We start from the raw sequence: 22,085 nt of genomic DNA on the forward strand, positions 1-22,085 counted from the left end.
GCTTTTCAGCTCTGGGAAATTCCCTTTTTTGACTGGCCAGCCAGCAAAGGACTGCAGGGAGGCTCTGAGGTAGTTTGAGGCCAGCTTTAAAGCCTCACTGTACTTGTTCCATCCTTCTCTAGCCAGCTGAGTGGTACTGCAACCACAGCTGTTTTACCAGGCAAGGGTTTGTAAATAAAACAAATAGGTATAATTTCAATCCTTAAGTTCCTTTTTTAGAGAAGGAATAAGGTTCTAAACTTTAGCCATTCATAAATTTTTGGGCAGCTTGCTTGCAGAGTTGGTTAACTAACAGCCAAATGGTTTTAGAGCAAGCACACTGAGCACAGAAGAGGTTTGCTGAATGTGAAGTAACAGTGCTTCGCAGGAAACTCCCAGTTCACATCAAACTAGGAGTCAAGATCATTTGTCTCACTAGGTTTTTCTGAAAGTAATCTGCCTTTTATGTGACACATTTTGTGCCAGTGAAAATGTTGCAGTGGCCTTCTGACAGGTTGCTTAGCGACATTCAAAGGAATTAAATTCTTTTAGATTAGCTGTCAGGAGGTTTTTCACTCAGAGGACAGTGAGGCGCTGGCACAGCTGCCCAGAGAGCTGTGGGTGCCCCATCCCTGGAGGTGCCCAAGGTGAGGTTGGATGGGGCCATGGGCAGCTGAACTGCTTTGGGGCTGTCCTGCTGATAGCAGGGGTTGGAACTGGGTGGCCTCTTGCAGTACAGAAGAGGCTTCCATTTACAGTAAGTACTTAACCAGGAGCAGAAAGGCTATGCCTGTGAGCTTCCCATTTTTTTTTCCCCAGTATAATTCTTGTCCCTTTCCTTATCTTTTCCTCAATGTTTTTTAGCTTCTGCAACAAGCTACTGCTTAGGCACTGCACAGACAGCCCTGATACTTCATGTGTTCAGAAGGCGTCGTGGCACAAATTGTGCTATCCATCTCCCCCACACAGCTCTTCTTAAGTAAGTGTTCTCCAATGAAGTTAGAAAGTCTGCCAAGAGTGTGGTTCTTTGGATCCCAAATATTTTGAAGCGAAGTTTCGACTGAAGCTAAAACTTTTCATTGTAGTCTGTGTACATGGAGGAAAATTCAACTTTGTCAAAATCAACTTAACACTAGGGCACTCTATCATCTCCTCTGCAGAGAAACTCTAGGCGGTTCAGCAGTAAAATTCATCTTCACTTCATCACCTGAGGGCAAACCACCGCCTTCCGAATGCAGCCCTGCTTCCTCCTCAGGGTGCTCAAGTGTCTCTGTTGCCCAATGGTAAAGCTTTTGTCTGAACCGAAGCTCAAACGTGATAGAGTTCTTGCTAAATGCACCTTTTATTGCCTTTTTCTGGATGACTGAGCTGCTTTCAATGACATTTGATATACTGTTTGCCTTTATCATGCTTGAAAACAGAAATGCTGCTTAAGTAGGGAAAAACCGGTGCAAAAGGGATTATCCATCTCTTTGGCTATTGAGAAATGAAGCTTACTTTGAAAGCATTTAAAGCTACTTATCAGTCATACAGGCTTCGCTCTAGCGAAAACAAAACTTGCTCTTTGCTGTAGGCTAACTGAAGCTCCTCTTCTCCCACCTTAAAACTTCAAATCTTAGGTGCAGAATTGCTACTTCTGGAGAGAAAACTATCCATGTGACACAATGCCTGGATGAAAGGTATTTAACCAAATGATCAAGGGCTAACACCAATTGAGCTTACTACATATCTAAACTGTACTCCTGGTGTCCTTCTCTAACAGGAGTTAACCATATAGGGGTAATTAAACATTCAGTTCCTGCTTCTGTTACTCTACTTTTTCATCTTGCCACCCTTCTGTCTTTGCAATGCCCTCACACTCAAAAGCAGCAGAACAGCCTGAGCTTTGCACTTGCTCTTGTGAGTACAGCTCAATTCAGCCTTTTTCCTCTACATCAGGGCAACAATTAAGAGCAAACACAGAAACCTTCTCCAGTCATCTAAACCAATAATTTTGAAATCATTCTTAGTTTCGTTTTCCTTTTTTAATAATTAATAGACAAGATTTTATCTGATAGGGAAGGATACTGGTATAATAATCAACCTTGTGTATGTTTAAAAAAAAATATCAGCATCTTTTCCCAGAAAATCAGCATCAGGCAAAGGAAATAGTTTTGAGGAGGGTCATCATGCAGAAAGAAGGATTTGTCACAATTTAATGATGTTACATTCTCCTAGGACAGAGCTGTTTTTCTTCATAGTGTCTGGTATGATGCTGTGCTTTGGTTTTAGCAGAAAAACAATGGTGACAACATGCTGCTGTTTCTAGTTGTTGCCTCTTAGTGCTGTACAGAGCCAAGGCTGTTTCAGTTTTTTCAGCATCTTGTACTGTCGTACCCGCAAACGAACTGGGGGTGAGGGAGGAGAGGACAAGGAACTGGGAAAGGGACCAAATCAGGACAGCTGACCTCAACTGGCTGAATGGATATTCCACACTAAGGGACAGAGTTTAGTGAGGAAATACTGGCAGTAGGTGGATGGTTGCTGCCTTTTGCACAACAGGGATATAGCTAACAGTATGCAAGGTTGCATGTAACACTTTGCAGACATTTTTGGAAGCAGTGTGGAAGGATGTGTTTCCAATGGCAGAGGCTCCCCCTCTGTGACCTGTCCTTCTGTCCTTAAATGCAGAGTATTTACACACAGCTGGTATTTCATGTAAATGCAACACTATGTACATGTTTTATGAATGTAGACTAATACATTAGTGTCCAGTCTTTTGGACTGCATTAAGTGAAGAGGACCACCCTGAATATTTATTACCACAGAAAACACAACAGATACAAAGTGCACAGTAACACCAGTTGAAATAGCAAATTCTCAGCTACAAAATGCTCTTTTTCAACACAGCCACCACCATTAGTTCTGCATTTTTGCCAACAATGAGCAAGAGCACCAGCAGAAGTGACCCACTGTCACCACCCACCACCTCACTGTGCTCACATTACTATTTGGCCTCCCATCAATGCTCAGGAAGTGCTGGCGAATGTCAACGAGTGCCATTTTTTCTGCATGGAGGAATTCAGTGACACACCTTTGCTTCATCCATGTGCACTTCCATATCAGATGCCATCTTGTCAGACTGCTCCTCTTTGCCATCTGTCACACAACCACAACATGTACCAGAATGTTCAACCTCTACTGTCATACCACTACCAACAACCTCATGGGAGACAAAATAAACCAGAAGGCATTACAGTCAGAGCAGCCCTCATAAAATATATAATACAGTGAATATGTAAGTAATACAACAGTTTAATTTTTTTTTTTTTTTTTTTTTTATTAAAACATAAAACAAGAGAGCAACAGAACCATAAAAATAGTGGGATATCTGACTTTGTTTTTGTAAAACTAATGCAATACCTGGTTTGATGGGGAGTGGTTTCAATTCTTAGTGAGCTCTGAGGGCATTCTGCAGAGATTTTTGATGGAATTTTACTCCTTCCATGCTTCATCCTTGGAAACAGTTCTTCACAAACATGCAAACTGCCAAACAGCAATGACACGAATAAGGCAGATTGTGAAGTGAGGGGTATTTCTATCTGGGCAGAGAAGACTTATAAAAGTCTACTAGAGAGATATGATCAGAGTTTTGAGTTGAATATCTGCTTGCAACTTTATACATTCCATTTGAAAACCTGCAGGTCGTGCATTCACGCTGATTGAAATGGAGTCACAAAGATACCAAAAGAATGATAATTTTTTGGCAGTCTTGGAACTATTCTCAAACCCCTTTAGCAGAATAGTAAGCATGGCTGTGTATTTTTCACTGTTCACAGGGCTGTGTTTAGCCAATGTATCAAGCTGCATAAAAGTATTTGCCATAACTTGACCAGGCACAGCAGTGCGCCCCATGCCCTGCTTTCAGCCCAGATTAAGTTAATAGTGCACTGTTGTTTGGTCGTTCCTCAGCAATGGACAAGCCTGGGCAAATACTTCATCATCTGAGGAAAAAACATCTATAATTATTTTCAGCATCTTTAGCAAATGTCCAGAAACATCCAGAATTAGTATATTAATACTTTACCACCTTTTATATATATATATACACACACACATATATACACACATGCATATAGACATACATAATTTGAATGTGTGCAGTCAAAAAGATCTTGCACTGTTAATTACTGCCTGTGCCTCTCTGATGTAAGTGGTATTATTTGTGCTTTCTGCACACTCATGCACATGTATCTCCAAGTCAAAATGCATGGTTTACTGCTGGTCCCTAACAAAGTGAGACATAAATACAAACAACTCTGAACAATTTCACTTCTGACTTAATCTTAGCTTCATAAAATAAAACCAGTGATATAAAATACAGTGTAGAAAGCACAGAATTATGGGATAGGAGCTCAGGAGTGCATCCTGCCCTTTAGTTTGTCTGTGCTCTAAATAAGTATAATTGGTTGAGCTAAAATCTCTGTACATGTGCTACGTAATTTTTGAGGACTTGCAGTGCTGAGACGTCAAAGTCAGAATTTACTGATTTTATTCTTCAAAATCTTACCCACCAACAAACAGAACAAAGAGGATCTCATCCCTCCTGCATGAACAGTATTGATAACAGCATACACTAAAAATACAACCAAACGTATTACTGAAGCTGTTCAATCAGGACCTGATGTAACACAAACCATAAATGGCAGTTAAAAATGTTCAGGCGTGTTCTACAGGATCTGAAAAACACCACTTGGAATTTTTCTGGCAACTGCATCACCTGGAATGGTAACTGAGTTTACAGAATAACCTCAATGTTCCTAAAATGTAAGAAAGTGTGAATTATATCGCTAACAAAATAAGACATTTAGCTGGGGTGTAGCTTAATGCTCTACTTTTGGACAAGTAAGATTTCAGATCAGAATGTAATTCAATTTATAAGGACTTCATTGATGGTTTTCAAGAACGTTTCCTGTCCATAAACTGAAACATTCAACTCCTGCTCCTGTGAAACCACTCATATCGAATCACGTCTTCCAACAGTTATCTGTTAACGAGTCCACTGCAATTAGGCGCTGGAATAACAACCCCCTGTTTCTGCAGTTCCCGTAAAACATCCAATATGGAATCCAATTCCACTCGAAATCTCTCCAGCTCTTCATTCTTCCGCTGTGCCAGCTTACGCCACCTCTCAGCTTCACGGCTTTGCCTTCCCTCAGTGATGTGCTGTGTTAGCTGCGCTGCCTGCGAATGACAAGCAAGTCAGCGTGGGGATTGGGCACATAGTCAGGTCTGCCCCTCTGCAAAAATAATCCACTTAATTATATTTGATGCTCAGTCTCAAAGCCCAGTGCTGATGCTAAATGGGAACAATTTGTTCTGAATATTACAAAAATTGTCGTGGTAGCAATAAATGCCTTCAAATATCTCCACTGATGACAGAAGAGGAGAAGCCATTATTGACTAATGATCCTCAGGAGAATTTGACTTTTGTCCTCTCCAATGCAGCAATTAAAAGTTTAAGTACATATGACAAAGCTGAGCACATAGTATAAAGCCTTTTGAAATCACAATGACTTTCTGAATTGTCATTTAAATGTACTAATTAAAAGAATGCTGCAACAGAAAAACAAAAGCTGAATTATATGTTCCCTGCTACTGATGTGCTTTTAGAAGCCACCACTTGTAGGAATTATCAGAAAATATCCCATATGAAGGCCTGTGGCTGCTGCAGATACCAGGTTCACATGAATCCATGGCAAAATCCTACGAGATTGTCCAAAACAAAGTGTCACAGGAAATCAGAATCTGCCAGCCACTAGGAACTGTCACAGCTTTTTAAGGGAAGCTCAATCACTTAAAAGCCACTGGTAGTTTCCTAGTTCAGCAGTCTTTATGTTGCTCAGTTTGTTATTGTTCAGTTTGGGGACTGTTCAGTGCCCTCCTGCAGATGAGTAAGGGTGCAAAACCAAAAGCTGAATGCACAACAAGGCTGCAGAACAAGCTTCACAAACTAAGAACTGCAGCAGGTTTGATCATAGTCCAAGGGATGAACGCCTCTCTTACAAGAGCAGGCTGAGAGAGCTGGGGCTGCTCTCTGGAGAAGAGAAAGCTGCGAGGTGACCTGATAGCAGCCTTTCAATATCTAAAGGGGAGCTACAGGAAAGAAAGGGACAGACGCTTTAGCAGGATCTATGGTGACAGCACAAGGAGAAATGGTTTCAAACTTAAAGAGGGCAGATTTAGGCTGGGTATAAGGAAAAAGTCCCTTACAGAGAGGGTGCTGAGGCACTGGAACAGGTTGCCCAGAGAGGCAGTAGATGCCCTGTCACTGGAGACACTCAAGGTCAGGCTGGACAGGGCTCTGAGCAACCTGATCTAGCTGTACGTGTCCCTGTTCACTGCAGGAGAATTGGACTAGATGGCCTTTAAAGGTCTCAAGTTTCTAAGCATTCTACAATTCAATTTCAGTCCAGCTGCCCTTCCTTGACTTCATGGATTTAGGTAAAGCCAAAGCTAAAACACTGATGAACAACTATTAAACACCAAAGTGATGAAAGCATTGAGAAAATCTACCAGGACAGAAGCTCCCCACACAGAAAACAGATGGAGGCTATGTAATAAAGTAAGTTTTAAAAACAAAACACATAACTTAAAAAAATGCAAAACTTTTACGCATTGAAGTGATACAAATATTAGATACTAAAAGCTGTGTCAAAAGATCCAACTGTCTAACAACCAATAGAGAACTATCAAGTGCAGTTTGTAAAGGACAAAGGTTATTGTTGTTTTGGGTATTAAATGTGATAGACTGCAGGAAGATGTTTCTCTACCTTTAATGCAACTTTCCTGAAGGGAACTTCTAAGAACAAGAAGTAAAATTACAAACCCATCACATTTTCCATAGCAAGCATCCATGGCGTAACTGAAATACGAAGTCACAGATAGATAGAAAAATGAGACTTCTAGAAATCACATACACCCACTGTCTGCTAAATCAGGGCCTTCTTAGATCACGTTGTGAGGAAGTTACACAGGTGTTAACTGGAACCAGGAAGTGACCAAGAGAAAACCATAGCTGTATCAAAAAGTATTTACTCCTCTCCAGTGTGGGGTAAATGAATCCATGCTCATCTTACAAAGCTACAGTTCAAGTGACAAATTGCACTTGAGAAGTAAAGGCAGATGTGGCATGAGGTACCTTTAGAAGTTCTTGTTCTCTTACTGCATGCCGGGTCTCAATATGCTTGATCTTCTTTTCCAGGCACAAGAAATGTTTCATTTCAGGGCTCTGGCTTTCCTTGGCCTCTCTCAATTCTTCCAACAATTTCGCAACCTATGAGATAATTGATGAAAATTGTTATCACAGTGTTAAATAGTGTATAAGACAGATGCCTTTCAAAGTGCATTTGTGTTGTTCAATCACTTTATTCAAAAGCTGCACAAGGGAAGACTTCAAAGAGAAATCTCCTTTATTCAAAAGCTTAGAAAAGGCTCAAGGACTTAGATTAGGATCTTTCATTTGTACAAAAAGGCCTGAAGATAGGAAAGTCTGGTCCTCTTTGATAAATCCTATCCTGTGCATAATACATCAAGAACTGCTTATTCAGCCAATTTTTGTACTCTAAACGTACTCAAAAATTCATAGAAAATGTGATGATTCAATGCTCTTACACTCTCTCTTCTCACACTTTCTGGATGAAGATCAAATACAAAATGCATCAGTGAAGCTCATTTCTACAGAATATATTAAGAAAAGACACACTGCTAACACGCAGTGCTGCCAACCTTTTGGGCTAATAACTGGTGGGTGAAATCAACTCAGCAATGGCCTATAATTGATTTCCTAAGCCTCCAGAAATCCAAGTAAGTTTTCTTATAAAGCTCTATTGGCTTATTCTCATTCTTTTCCTATTTTAAGGACCTTGGTATTTCTTCATTCAATATCCTAAGATGTTTTTTGTGGGTTTTTTTTTGGTCACACTCTTACTATATGCAAGTAATCTGAAGTGAAATCCTTGCTGTCTTTGTTTTTTTTTTTAACCATAAACCTCAGCTCCTTTTATCCAATATCTGAGCTCTATCAAGCATTATGCTGTCCTTGGCTCTCTGCTGCCAAATCCAAGCAGCTGGAGGCACTGTGAGAAGATGCTGCTGTTGTTACCCAGAAGCGACTCCACGACGGCTTACTATTATTTCCACTTTTCAGCTTGATTTTCTGCAGTAACAAGGCCTGTGTTACTCCTTTTTTGCCTGTCCATTTTTCCAGTAGCTTCGATCCTGCAGGCCATTTTCACCCATATTTGTCAGAGGAGTACAAGTCTTAATATTTTCATGGGATCTCTGAAAATGAGTCACTGCTGCTTGTCTTCTCAGTTGTTTTAGTGAAGGAAAGAGCTGATGGGTGACTTCCAGCACATCATTAAACACAGAATTCATGGGGGAGATATGTGATGAGGGAAAAATGCCCCACAAGAATAAATGGGCTCCATGCATTTTGCCAGCAAGGGAGACATTTGTTAAACACAGAATTCTCCTATGTGCAGGCTGTTAGCAGAAGTATGCAGTTATAGAAAACATCCCTGAGCAGCATTTTTGCAATTAGTATTCATGCAACAGTCTTGTGGCAAACTCAGAACAGAAGTGGGAGGGTTTCTCCTCTCATAGAGAAAGGAATCTCAAGTGTATTAGGCAGAATTGCTGGCATTTCTATCATGACTTCTTACATTTGAAGTTTTAGTTGCTTTCATTTGCCAGCATAATTTACTGAACCATTTAATGCTTAAAATGCATTTTCAAAGCAGCATAAATAAAGCAGTCGTGAGAAGGCGAAAGCAAGACTTTGCTTTGACATTACTTTCTGCATAATCATGCACTGATTTTCATAGCAAAGGCACTCTATTATATTTTCTTAAATGTCAGCACCTGAAACTCAACATGAAAAACACAGCTCAGCTATGATGATCACCCTCTCTTGATCAGTACCATCAATAATTCTAAACATGCAGAGAACAAATCTATGGAATAACATTTGCCTCATTGTATTCCCACTGCATCCTGCTGGGATGAAGCATTATATATGCACACTAAAATCACTGGCATGAAACAAGATCTGTAGCAAAAGAAAACATCTATCATAACATTCATAATATAATCACAAAGTCTGGCTCTATTTTGCAAATACAGAGTTTGTTTGATGAAAGATCTTCACAAACCCTCACTTTTCTATAAAGGCTTCACAAAAGAAGTGGAATTTTGCATGACTAAGATCAATACTGAATGAGTTCTTTGAGATAAAGATTAATGATATCAAGAATGTACTAAAAACATACTGGAATTTCTTTCCTTTCTTCTAAATTAGATGGAACACGTGAAGTTTTCTCAGTCCTGTATTGAAAAGAATTTTCCTTTTCTGCAACTATTGCAGGTTGACTGCTGCATTGTCAAAATGAAGTGAAAATTAGCAGTGTTCATCCATTAAACAAAGGAAAAGAGAGGGAAATTAACCTTGGGCACGGTGCTCAAGGTGTCTGTATCATCCTCCTGAAGAAGAGGTGAGAGAAGTCATTTTTTCAGTACCTCCAGAACCAGACAAACGTAGCCAATAAGACAAAAAAAAAAGTTGAGCTGAACACAAACTGGAATTTTACCATCTGAAATTTGTTAATCTCCAAATGAAACCACAAACAAGTGTGATTTTTATACATTATACGATAGTAATAGAAGTAGCAGAAGATTAGGAAAAAACTGAATACCTCTCAAAAAACATAGAAAGTCAATTCCAGAAGAACGGTTACAACTAAACTTCTCATGAAAGACCTCAAATTTCTCACGTATCAACATACAGAGATCCAGTAGATAACAGGCTAAGTCAATTTGTGGGAATAAAGGATGAAAATAAGAAGCCTTTATCTGGCCAAACATTTTGAATTCAGCAATAAAATATCCTCTTGAAGAAGAGAAAGTCCTGTGTTCTATTTGCTACCCACCACAACTTCCAAAGAAGAGGTTACAAATGCTTGGCCTAACTTAGAATCATAGAATCACCAAGGCTGGAAAAGACCTCCAAGATCATCCAGTCAAACCATCCACCTATGGCCATACTTCTCCTTAGTCATCAATTTTTATGAAGATATTGGTATTTCTAACTAATTTTAAAAGGGAGAGATTGAAGTTCCACCTTCTGTACTCTGTGTTGTTTTCTTGTTTATATTAGAAACATGCATTTTCAGATGCTAATTTGATGCAGGATATACTGATAAAGATACTGCTACTAAGGTTTATTTAACTATATACAATTTGAGGCATTTTCATTACAAGAATGAAAGTCAGAACAAAAATGATCATCAGTATCAGGTATTCTAAATCCAAATTTAAACATACCTCTTTTTGCAGGAACTCCTCTCGCATTTGTGAAACTAGGAGGGCTTCCTGATGTCTCTGGTGTTCGCTGATTTGTTCTTGCAGATGTTTTATTAAAATCTGTAAGAAGATTTAAAATATTTGTCATTGGCATATTCTTGTGACAACATATGAAAACCTACACAGGAAAAACATGCCAGAAATATAATCAGTACTGCAGTTACAGGTGATACATATATTAACAATACTTTCAGGTGACCTCAGTTGTTAAACAACACATCTGTTCTTTTATAACACATGTAAACAAGTCTCACTCTTCAATTTACTCTCCTCAGTTGAAAACACAAACAGGCATTTGAAGATAATCTGAATCTGTTAGCACTTCCTATCTTCATTCACGTGTGCACTTTCTCCCAGATTTTATTGCCACAAGGTAACTGCAGGCTCAGATCCTCATGGACAGCTTCAGTCACCCCAGTATTTGCCAGGCAGCATCTGGATCATCCAGAATCTGCCTGGAGAGCACTGACGATGACTTCCTCATCCAGGCAAGAGAGGAACTGATTAGAAGAGATTTTCTACTGGGTCTCAAACTCACAAACAAGAAGGGACTCATTGGGGATGTGAATGTAAACAACAACAATGGCAGCAGTGATGGTGGAATATCAGCCACAGTGGGAGATTCTGTGAGTACTGTGATACAAGTCTATTTTTGAAACAATACATCCTACTTGAAAAGAAAATAGAAGTTACAGTGAAAGAAACAATTTTAACAGATATCTTCGTGTAATTAATATATCTACAATGTCTTACCTCTTGTGTTGAAATTCTGCCATTTAGTTCAGCTACTTTGGAAGCAGAATGCTCTTTTGTGTACTGAGAAAGAATCTTCTCTACTTCTCTTTGATGGGAAGCTTTCAGAGCTGCAACATATTCTGATGTGTCTTCCTGTATCCTGGAGAACAAAATTAGATGCATAGAACAACTACAGATATTTCTTCAAAAAATGAGGTGAATTTTCTCACTTGAACATATAAAATATGAAGAAATGTTAGGGTAAGCATGCATTAGAAATTTCATAAACATTTGCAAGAGATACCACCACCATTACTTTTGCTGCCCTGGAGGGATCACAGGGAGGGAAGCCTACATTGTTGGATATGTGTTTCATTTTACTAGAGGCAGCGAAAATGTTGAAAACTCAACCAGTCATCTTTATAGGGTCCTCTTATGAAAATCAAGGGAGAGAAAGTAGATGCTTTTAAATCGTGGTTAAGCTGTGCTATTTGAGGTATTTACTTTAGAATAAAATGGATCGTAATCTAAATGTGCCTATCACCTCCACCACGAATATGAAAGGGAGCCAATGGAAACTATGTGAAGGGTAAAGTTTCTACTGTTGGTCAAGTAACTTCCACTGAAAGCATGTCCCAGTTTGAAGGACAGTACGTGCACCAAATATGAATACTAAACAAAGCATTTAGGATTCAATGATTTATACCAAAATCTTATTACTGAGAGCCATGACAATTTGTAGCACCGATAAAAAGGATTAATACGGGTTTCCCTGTATGAAAAACTGTGACTGTACACCATTCTGAAAAATCAAAAGAGAAAAAATGACATTTACAGAGAGGATTGCTCAGGTCTAAGGTAGCTTCACACATGCATGATCGTAATGACTCATCAGCCATCAGCTAAACTAGCAAGTTTTTTAAATGAACACGTTGAGCATTTACCTTCTTAAATTATTTTCAGAATAAGCCAGTGTTGCCTGAGACTTCACCCTCTGCTGGTTCATTTCTAGAGACAATTTTTCTAGCTCCTCCTTCAACCGTGCGTTTTCTTGCAGAACTTCCAAGACATTAGAATCAGAAAAGGTGTGTGGCTGGTATATTTTGTCATTGTTAAAAATGCCTATAGAGGGTTCGCTGTTGATGGAATTCCTGTTCTCTGTTGCTGCGATATTCTTTTTCAAGATCTCTTGGCAGTTTTCCTTATTATCAGTTTTATTTCTTAAATTATTATCGGACAACATTGCCATCCTTTCTTTTTGAAGTTTCTCTACAGTTTTTGTAAGGTCTTGTATTTCTCTATTTTTTGTGATCAGCTCTTGGTTTAGTTTCAGCAGTTTCTCTTTTGTGTTACCTTGTTTCGTTTGCCAATCTGTTGACTGTAAGTCTTTATTGTCCTTCTTACTTCTGAGTTTTAGTTGGGAATTTTGACTCTTGAGGTTTTCAATTTCTGTCTGGAGGTTTTCAACAGTAATCTGATGGGTCTTCTTCAGATTCTGAAGCTGCAGTTCAAGTTCAACAGAATTGGCTTTATCACTGTTCAGTTTTGGTGATCCACTCTTCCACTTGTAAGCAAGTAGTTGCTCAAGCTCTACAAGTCTTTGCTCATACTGCATCTGGAGAAGGGATGGGGAAAGGGGAGGGGGTGAGAAAAAAAAAAGCAGTTTCCTTAACACATTACAGCCTCTTTTATTGTTTTTTATGTTTGCTCCAAGTTTGAAGCAAGACTTTATAAGGATACAAATAAGTATTACTAATAACACTACTCATCCAGTACAGAAATTACTGAAGTTTAATGAGTTAAAAAAAAAACCCCACACATATATATGCAAAGCAAACCTAAGTCTGCTGCAGAACAGAATTACTCAAAACATTTACTATGAATTTATCCTCTACCCAAAACAAATACAGTTGCTATGGAAAAGAAAATTAAATTGACAAGAAACTATTTCATTTTTAGATAATTTTGTTCAGATGATACTGACTCAGACAGGCAAATTAGCATTTTATTTTCGTACAGCAAACCTTCATTTCTGTTAAACTGCCATTACATTTGCCATGTTTACAAACATTGTCTTATTTCTCAAAACTGCACTTCACGTTTTTAAAATTATCTTCAATTCTAACAGGACAGAATTCTACTTTCATGTATTTATTTAAATTACGTAAGTATCAATTCAGAGATATGGAATTTTCCTCTGAAATAAGCTGAGAAAAATCTAATTCTTAGCCTCGATTGCCTCTAAGGAAAACACAGCATGTTACTCAGGTTGGATATTGGATATTAGGAAAAATTTATCCTCAGAGTGATGAGGCATTGGAACAGACTGTCCATGGAGGTGGTGGAATCACTATCCTTGGAAGAATTCTAAAAACACATAGATGTGGCACATAAGGACATGGTTTAGTGGGCATGGTGGTGATGGGTCAATGGTTGGACTAGGCGATCTCAGTGCACTGTCTTTTCCAGCCTTTATTATCCTATGATTCACATGAAGAAGAGGAGGAACAACTGATCATCAGTGCTGTACTTTCCTGCTCATTAAGAACACATGCACTTCACCTTGCCATGAAGAGAAATGCCAGATTTTGGAGCTTCCTAAAGCAATTCTTAAAGAGTTGCTATCATATTGTTGTATGGGTAAAATGTTTAGCTGGCAGGAAACCACACTACTGTGTGTACAGCAAGTACAGCTAGGTCCAGGAACTTCTCCTCCCAGTTCTAATACTTGGTTGCACAATTTTAAATGCTCTTTATACCCTATGCTCCAAAACCACTGAAATTCTGGTTATAAATTCTTCAAATGCTTTTTCCTTCAGCATAGTCTTTGATTTCTGTTTTCACCACTGGTCTTTGGTAGAGACCAGCCACCTTACAACCATTAATCGCAGTGCAGACTACAACAAGCCTCCAGCTTTTACCTTAATCTTTTGAAACTGCTGTTCCATGGCACGGAGACTTGTTTTAGCTTCATCATCTTTACCCTCAAGTTCTGTTTCTAATTTTTTTATTCTTCTTTCCAAAAAATCAATTGTGTTTGTTTTAGCTGAAAGTTCATCAGTTTTCTCAGCAGTAGCAGCAGCATAAATCAAAGCAGGCAACGAATTTGGATAGCGCCTTCTTAGAATGCCTTCCATTTCTTTGATCTATTAAAAAGAAAATTGGCAGAAGTCAAAAAGAAGAAAGTTCTAACAAAAAGTGAACTGAAACAAGTGACAGAGCATTAACAAATGCAATCCATTAAGTTTGGTGAAGAATAACATGTCAAGATGCAATTATCTGAGAATTTTTGTTACAATGATTTTTTACAGTTTATGTTATTGCTTACAGGCGATTAAGACTCATCATCACTTGCTGACTGACTCCTTATACATCATCACAAGAATACTGCTCTGGTCTTTAGACTCAAACATCTTTTATTTACTTTCTAAGCATTTAAGCTGCGTAAGGCTTTCAATGCTGTTAAAATATTTGGTTTTCTTATAGACTTAACATTCACACTTCCACATTCCACTCTACTTTTCCAGCTGCTTCAGAGAAATTACCGGAAATTATTCTCCCAGCAACAGATTAAATGTCTTTTTTTTCTTTCCCCCATCATTATTTCATTGCAGACTCCAAAACAAACTAACACCTTGTGTGCTAGACTGATAAATGCCCCTTTTTAATCTACAGCTAAAACTGCTTTCTGCACTCTATCCATTAGAATGCTGCAGAGACTCTTTTCTATTTGTTCTGCATCCCAGCCTCTTCCCAAGCATAGCTGTTATCTATAAAAATTCAGGAAGGCACAGTTCCTCCTGACATTTTCCTCAGTAGAAACATGGGTTTTAAGATCTCTGCTCTGCCAGTTATTATGGCTCTTGTAGGAATTTCAACTCCTACTTTTGCAACAACATGGCTGATACTGGTCAGAATGTTAAGAATGTACTGAACAGAGACAATGGGAATCCCAGAAGATAAACAGAAAGCTTGCACGTGCTTTTGCCCTTTTGCTCCTTCCCTAGAAACTGAACAGTACTTTAACATTAAAAGATCTTGTAAGGGTATAATAGCTTATTAGAACACAGCAGCAAGAGATCCCTTCGTAAATGAGCAACTATAGCTGTTTCTGTTGAGTATTACATAATACAAAGTTTCCTCTCTTGTAGGGCTTCAATCAGAGCTTTATCCTTATAAAAGCACTAAAGAGTAAGTGACCTTATCTGAAATGAAGTTAATTAAATCAGTTATATTATTACATACTTGTCGTTCAAGGTCCTGAATTCTTCTAGCATCTGCCGCTCTGTCTCTCAAACGCTTCTTCTGTTGCACACACTGACGATCTCCAGCTTCAGCTCTGAGCTTCTCGACCTATCCAATTTATAAGAAAAAATGAATTATACACATTCAGTGATGTTTTGCAGTAGTACAGAGGTAAATATTTCAAATGAACACAGTAACAGAAGTATTTAACAACTTAGTAACTGGTAATACCCGGCCCCAGGCCCAATGTGGCTCTCCAGGCTGGATGTGGCTCTGGTCTGGTGGTTGGCAGCCCTGCACATAGTAGGGGGGTTGAAACTAGATGATCTTTGAGGTCCTTTTCAACCCAGGCCATTCTATGATTCTGTGATTCTACTATTTCTACAAAACTAAATTTTGAAGTACATTATTTTTGTTTCCAGAAGAACAATCAGTAAGTCCAACGCAAGCAGAAGAGGTTTAAGCATTTTACATTTGCAATTCTGACTGCATATACAGTTATATCTGTTTTGAATATAAAGACACCCACATTTGGTTTAAAGGTTATGGTTTTTCTTAAAAAAGGCACGAGTACTATGGAGAACAAAATTACATTGTACTCATCAGTAGAAATCATTAGGTGCCAGCACCTTAAGTTATGCTAAATATTATCACCTCTTGTTTCAGTTTTTCAATTTCTTCTCTTGCATCTTTAAGACGGGCTGCATCTTTATCTAGAAGATCTTGATTTTCTGCATACCAATGAAGCCGCCTTTTTAGATGAAGAATTTCCTGCTTGTATGATTCTTCCATAACTTTAAATTCATAAGACTTCTCACCTACAAGAATAAAACTCTTACAATTATGTGTTGAAAACGTAATACATAATTCAATATATTTGAATGTGTTGGATAGTGAATACTATTTTCAGCACATTTCATACAAGAGCAAAATCAGGATTCTAAATGCAACACTACTAAAGAAAACAAAATCAGAGAATAATAATTCTCTCATATACAGTAATAGTCAATAGTTTACAGTTTACCACAGAAAGCATTTAAAACAGAATCCCTGTGAGATCTATTCTTGAATGCAGTTGTAGTAAATTTTCAGCTAACATGGATGACAGAATACAGAATATATACTTTGATATGCATTAACTGTACTCCTCCCACTTAGCCATCAAGCATTCTGAGAAGAGCTCTTACAGCTTGTAACAAGTGTGATGCTTGATATGGGAAGTGAAAAAGGTCCAATTTCTGGGCCTCCTGATGGCAATCTGGAAAAAGTTTACAAATAGAAAAATTCACAAGGTATAAATTAGGAGTAAAAATAGAGCAAAGTTTAAAGAGCACATCTAAATGGCAGAGTAAGAGGCAACACAGTAAATCTTTCCTTAGGAACAGAGATGGCATAGAAAGGGAATCGTTTTGCCCTCTGAGAGATGGGCAAGCAATCAAGCTTAATAAGCAATAAAGAGTTTGGCTGGATACAAGAAAAGTAGAGTGCCAAAGATACAGTGGCCTCTCCTTCACTGTATGTTTTTATTAGACCTTTAAACAATATTTGGAAAAGGCCTAGATCACAGAATGGCCTGGGTTGAAAGGGACCACGACTATCACCTAGATTCAACCTCCAAATAGATACATTAAATACATTTCACTAACTCATACTATATAAAGAAGCAAGTTTTAGTCACCTATTTTTCTAGTGAAGTAAAGAACAGGCACAAGTATTCAAGAAAATAAAGGTGTTTTACTTGATGTGGATGTAATCTGGACTTTTGCTAGATCTCTCTCTTTCTTTGCTTGCCCCAGGTCTAACTCAAGAGCTTGTTTATCTTGTTTAAGTTGTTTTACCTCTTCTCGTAATTTAGTTTCTTCTTTCTGAGTTTTACAGGAAACAATAATATGAGAAAACACACACACACACACACACACAAAATGCTGATCATGTTTTTTCACCGTTGAATGATTAAATTATGTTTGTATTGAACACATACTAGTTTTGGCATTATTCTCAAGCCTTGCTACAGCAGAAGTTAAGTTAAACACTATAAAATAAAGGCATATCTTTAGGAAGTTTTGTTTTTAATAACTGTTGCAGAAGGAGATAATATTACAGTGCTTTTTTGGAGGCACAATAAAGTAGATGGCTTTACTTATTTTGAAGTCTATAGATTGCAGCTTAAATGGATGGATGTATAGCTGACATGTACTGACAACAGCTCATCTTACTACATTTATTTTCTTTCTTCATATTTTCTGTGTGCACTCTCTGTTCAGTTTGAATATGTGTGATCACTAGCAAACTTCAAGACTGAGTAGCTGGCGAATAGGTCAAAAAGTGTCCAGAAAAGCCACTCTCTGGAGACTGAGGCCCTCAGTTATGGGGAGCAGCAACTGAGGGTAAGGGAGTATGTGCATCAGATTCTGGGCCCAGCCATTTTTGGGTCTATATCCAAGGTTAGTCCCAGGGCTAACTCCTAGTGGGATTCACATGTGTGCATGCATGTGTGTTACTGCCAGCAAACCCTCTCCTGACCTGCTGAATTGGAGAAAGCCATCTGCACTGCTTGTGTTTCTGTGTTATGAGTAAAGACACTGGTGTTAAAGTTGTCCAGGCTGGACCTAAGGATAGGGAAGTGTAGCAGCACCACGTATGAGGTTAAAACTAAGGCAGCTCCTGGAGTCTTAAGAGCTCAAAGTCAGCTGTATCAGACCAGGAGCAACGCCACTGGTCCTGATGCTCCCTGTACCATCTACTTAATCAGTTAAAAAACAAATCAAAACAACAACAAAAAAAATACCACCACAAAAATAAACCAAAACCCAATGCAGTAACTAATTAGCACTTTAAAAGAGCAGCATGTTCAACTATTTTCATTTATTCCTACAATATGGAGGTTAGATGTGGGTTTCTTGTTTTTTTTTTTGTTTTGGTTTGGTTTTGTTTTTGTTTCTAAATCTGAACATTTGAAATACAGTTTTGGCATACACCTACCCGTGCTGCTCGAAGCTCTGAAATCAACTCTGTGAAACTTTGATTTCTGGTTAGTTCAGATTCCTGCACAATCTGTGACTGGATAGTAGTCCTTTCTATCTTTTCTCTAAAATAAAAAATAAAAAAAAGAGGAAAAAGTCATGCAATATGGTGACTTGTGTCATGCAAGGGGGTGACAATGGCATATTAAAAAACAAGCACAGTAGGCTCAAGATGATACTATAAAATTAATTTGTGGAGGTTCAAACCAAAGCAAGAAGCAACCACACCACACATCTCTATAAAAAACAGGAAAAGAAAAACAAAAAACAAAAAAAAAACACAGCTGTAAGTTGGAACCTGGTCACCTTGCACACACTTTTTTGTTGGAACTACATGAAAGAAGGAAAGAAAACCTTCTCTGCACCAATGGAATTCATGTTTCCTTAGCAAAGACACCAGAAATGCACACAGTTGCTAATTTTTTTCCACTTATTATTAACACTGGACACAAATCTAACAGGATCTATAGAGCAGTGAATCTAATGGCTTCAACATTATCAAGATCTCCTGTGATTCCTCATCTATTATCAATGTTTCAATAGCAACCAAACATTTTGACATCTGAGCAGAGACAAAAGCAGAGCAAGAGTAGTATATGCATGAAACATTCTGATATGAGAAAAAGTATTTGAATTCTAACACTGGAATATTTCTCATATGGAAGGCTCTCACGTTCTCATAGCTTTCCAAGATCAGCAGGAAGACAAAGAATTCAAGTGTCCATAATCAAAGTCAAACTACTACCAAAAAAACACCAAAAACCCACCAAAACCAAGAATCACAAAACATGCATCCAACAGACTCTTCACTGATTCTCTTCATAAACAAAAATAATAACAGTAGCTGAAAAAAATCTACATCAGATGTTTAATTAGGCCTACCTTAGGGTTATTAACTCAGACATTAAACACTGATTCTCCTTATACATTTGTTCCTCATTTTTTTTGTTTTGGATTTGCAGCTCTTTCATCTGTTTGTATAATCTCTCATTTTCCTAAAATGAGATAGACAAAGTTAACATCCATAGACAAAAAAATTTCATAACCACTGTTTTACCCAGTTCAATCTATGAATTGCAGTCTGCCTTCTGAAACACCAAATGTTTTACTATCAAAATTTCCAAAATGGGTATCTTTACACTAAAGTATTTTACTGTGACCTCTAAAACTTTGTCCAAGTGCCTGCTTCCTCTGAATAATTACTCCTCCTGGGTCAGCTCCTTCATGAAGTTATCCCAGCTGTATTCTCAAAGCATACAGTGGATGAGTGCTGACAGATCAAAGCTCAATCTTCCCATGTCTGATCTGGGAGCACAGATGGTCACTGCTTTGTGATGTTTACAGCCACACCAACAAGCCACTGCATGCAAACCATACTAAGAAATGCTGAACAGCACCTGGAAAATGGTTAAACTCACATATTTTATTTTTATTTATAGTTGTAAGTATTCAAAAGGATCATTAAGTTTGCATCATCTATTTCTGCATTTGACTAAGTTTATAAATCAGGCATGCTAACAAGATTTCCTTGCAATCAGCTGCTCCAAATCTATGAAAAAAATGCACATCTTAAAATAGAACCCTCTGGGCTTCCAATAATACTTAAAACCACACATTTTGTACTATATTTTGGGCAAAAAGTTGAGCTCAAACTAAACACGTGCAAAACGCTTTTAAACTGCACAACATATCTGGACCTATCACACCTACATTTCATCTGTGTTCTAGATAACAAGACAGCTATTTTCAATAGAATAGAAGTAACTGCTTGACAGCTTTTTTTCTGAGATAGGCTGGAACACAGCTAGAATATGCTGTGTGGTATACCTGTTGATAACCTTGAATAATGACCTCCTGATCTTCCATTTCTTTTCGTATTTGTGACAGTTTTTCTTCAGAGACAGGAACTGTTGCTGTATGATGGATCCATCTCTTCTCCTTAGACAGCTCTTCCACACTTCTCAACTTTCAGAAAGAAATAGACAATATGACACATACTTAACAAACAGTATCCCAACATAAAGTGCTTTCCCACTTTTCAACAAGTGGTATCCATTACTCTCTTATTCCTTTTGTTTCGGTTTTTTAAAACAGCTATAAGAGCACATTAAACTTTTAAATACAAACATATAAACACATGAAAACCTGCTGAAGGACTCTTATAATGTTAAAGAATAAGTGAACTCAGGATAATGTAAAAAACTTTACATCCTAATCATAGTAAATGTAGCAGGGGGTAAATATTTGTAAAAATAAATGTAAATACACTATTAGTTTCTATGTGTGGGTTTTCTTCTTATTAGCAACTCACGTGAAGTAAGATGCATTTAATTTTCAGAGGCAACCCTTCTCACGTTCTATACTAATGGGACACAAAATGATAAAGTACCTTGCTCTGAAGAACATAGTTTTCTTGACCCAGCTGAGACAGCTCTTTTTCATAGTGTGTTTTCAGTTCTACCATCTTTGTCTCCATTTCTTTCTCCTTTTCTGAAACTGTGCTGGTTAGCTGTTGAATCAAATCACGTGCACTATTCAGGTCCTCCTCAGCAATTTGTGCTCGTCTTAGCAAACGTAGTTCCCTCTCACAACTTTTGACAGGAGAAACTGGTAAATCCTAGCAAAGAGAAATTCAGAGAACCATTACACCAAGTTGACTATTTACAGAAAATTCATCAGTTTTACTTCACCGGCTTGTCTGGCTCTTAGAAACCATATAATGCACCTGAAGAGAAAAATCCCATCATTCTAATAGCAAAAAATCCTACATATTTTTCCTTTAATGAGATACTTTCCAATTTCTTAGATATGTGTGAAAATTTCATAGATATGTGAGGAAAACAAAAGAAACCAGAAACAAACACTTCTGATATGAGGGCTATTGTACAGCCACTGGAGTTACTCATCCATTTTCTCAAAAAGCAGTAACAACTTAAGCACTCAGTGATACATTTTTATACAATTAATATGGAAGAAAGCAAATCCATCATGGCACTGCAAATTCAGCCATCCTGGAGAAGTGAAAATATTCTATTAAATCATCAGTGCAACCCAGGTAGAAAAACAAATAGAAGTACCATTTCAGGTCCTTAACAGAGTAATTTTTAATAAGAATTTTACTTAGAAGTATGTCCGTTTGTACAGCAAAATTTTGTTTTAGAAATCTATAAGCATTAAAAGTACACAGAACTACCAAGGCAGTAGAACTATCCAAACAATTAAAATCCAGTCTCAAACTTACAGATTCTAAAAGCAAAAATAAGTATTTGACTGAATAAGCCTTTATTAAGTATTTCAGCACTGGTCAATCCTGTTAATATTACTAAAAGTCTTGACAGGTGTGTAAACCAACTCATATGTACTATAATTGGGAACATCACTAATTACTACTTACATGATGATGATGTCTGCAAGAATCCACAACTTGGTGTCCAAGATTATGAACTGATTGGTCAGACACAGCTCTGTTAATATCCTCTTTAAGTTCATTTGTTGCAGATCTTATTGTCCTTGTAGTAAATAAGGCTTCTTCATTTAGGCAGAAAGTAAAATATAACAAGATTAAGTTTAGAATTTAAGTTTAGAATTCAACGTCCTTAATAAAAGTCTATTCACATGATTCTCCAATAAGCATGCAATTTAAGTGTTTTACGACTTGTATGTCAGGTTAAATATAGAAACTTCAGTGTAATCAGACAAAGA

General features: G+C 37.7%; 1 protein-coding gene across 5 annotated transcripts in view; it reads right to left on the reverse strand.

Annotated features, from left to right (window-relative positions):
* Window positions 1–4,515: 4,515 nt before the first annotated feature.
* Window positions 4,516–22,085, reverse strand: part of CEP162 (centrosomal protein 162) — a 43,004-nt gene continuing 25,434 nt past the window's right edge. For all 5 annotated transcript variants that reach the window (XM_042893090.1, XM_042893084.1, XM_042893077.1 and 2 more), the window contains 14 exons: window positions 21,778–21,911; window positions 20,773–21,000; window positions 20,211–20,348; window positions 19,266–19,378; window positions 18,343–18,448; window positions 17,099–17,225; window positions 16,015–16,178; window positions 15,361–15,468; window positions 14,037–14,261; window positions 12,060–12,730; window positions 11,134–11,275; window positions 10,342–10,440; window positions 7,160–7,294; window positions 4,516–5,202 (listed from right to left, as the gene is read on the reverse strand). In XM_042893090.1, the coding sequence (XP_042749024.1) occupies window positions 5,002–5,202; window positions 7,160–7,294; window positions 10,342–10,440; window positions 11,134–11,275; window positions 12,060–12,730; window positions 14,037–14,261; window positions 15,361–15,468; window positions 16,015–16,178; window positions 17,099–17,225; window positions 18,343–18,448; window positions 19,266–19,378; window positions 20,211–20,348; window positions 20,773–21,000; window positions 21,778–21,911 (2,591 nt within the window). In that variant the 3' untranslated portion in view covers window positions 4,516–5,001. The remainder of the gene's footprint in view (window positions 5,203–7,159; window positions 7,295–10,341; window positions 10,441–11,133; window positions 11,276–12,059; window positions 12,731–14,036; window positions 14,262–15,360; window positions 15,469–16,014; window positions 16,179–17,098; window positions 17,226–18,342; window positions 18,449–19,265; window positions 19,379–20,210; window positions 20,349–20,772; window positions 21,001–21,777; window positions 21,912–22,085) is intronic.

The sequence above is a fragment of the Lagopus leucura genome, unplaced genomic scaffold (genome assembly GCF_019238085.1).
Source record: "Lagopus leucura isolate 7727_CA_CO unplaced genomic scaffold, USGS_WTPT01 Super-Scaffold_73, whole genome shotgun sequence".
In the NCBI taxonomy this organism is placed as follows: Eukaryota; Metazoa; Chordata; class Aves; order Galliformes; family Phasianidae; genus Lagopus; species Lagopus leucura.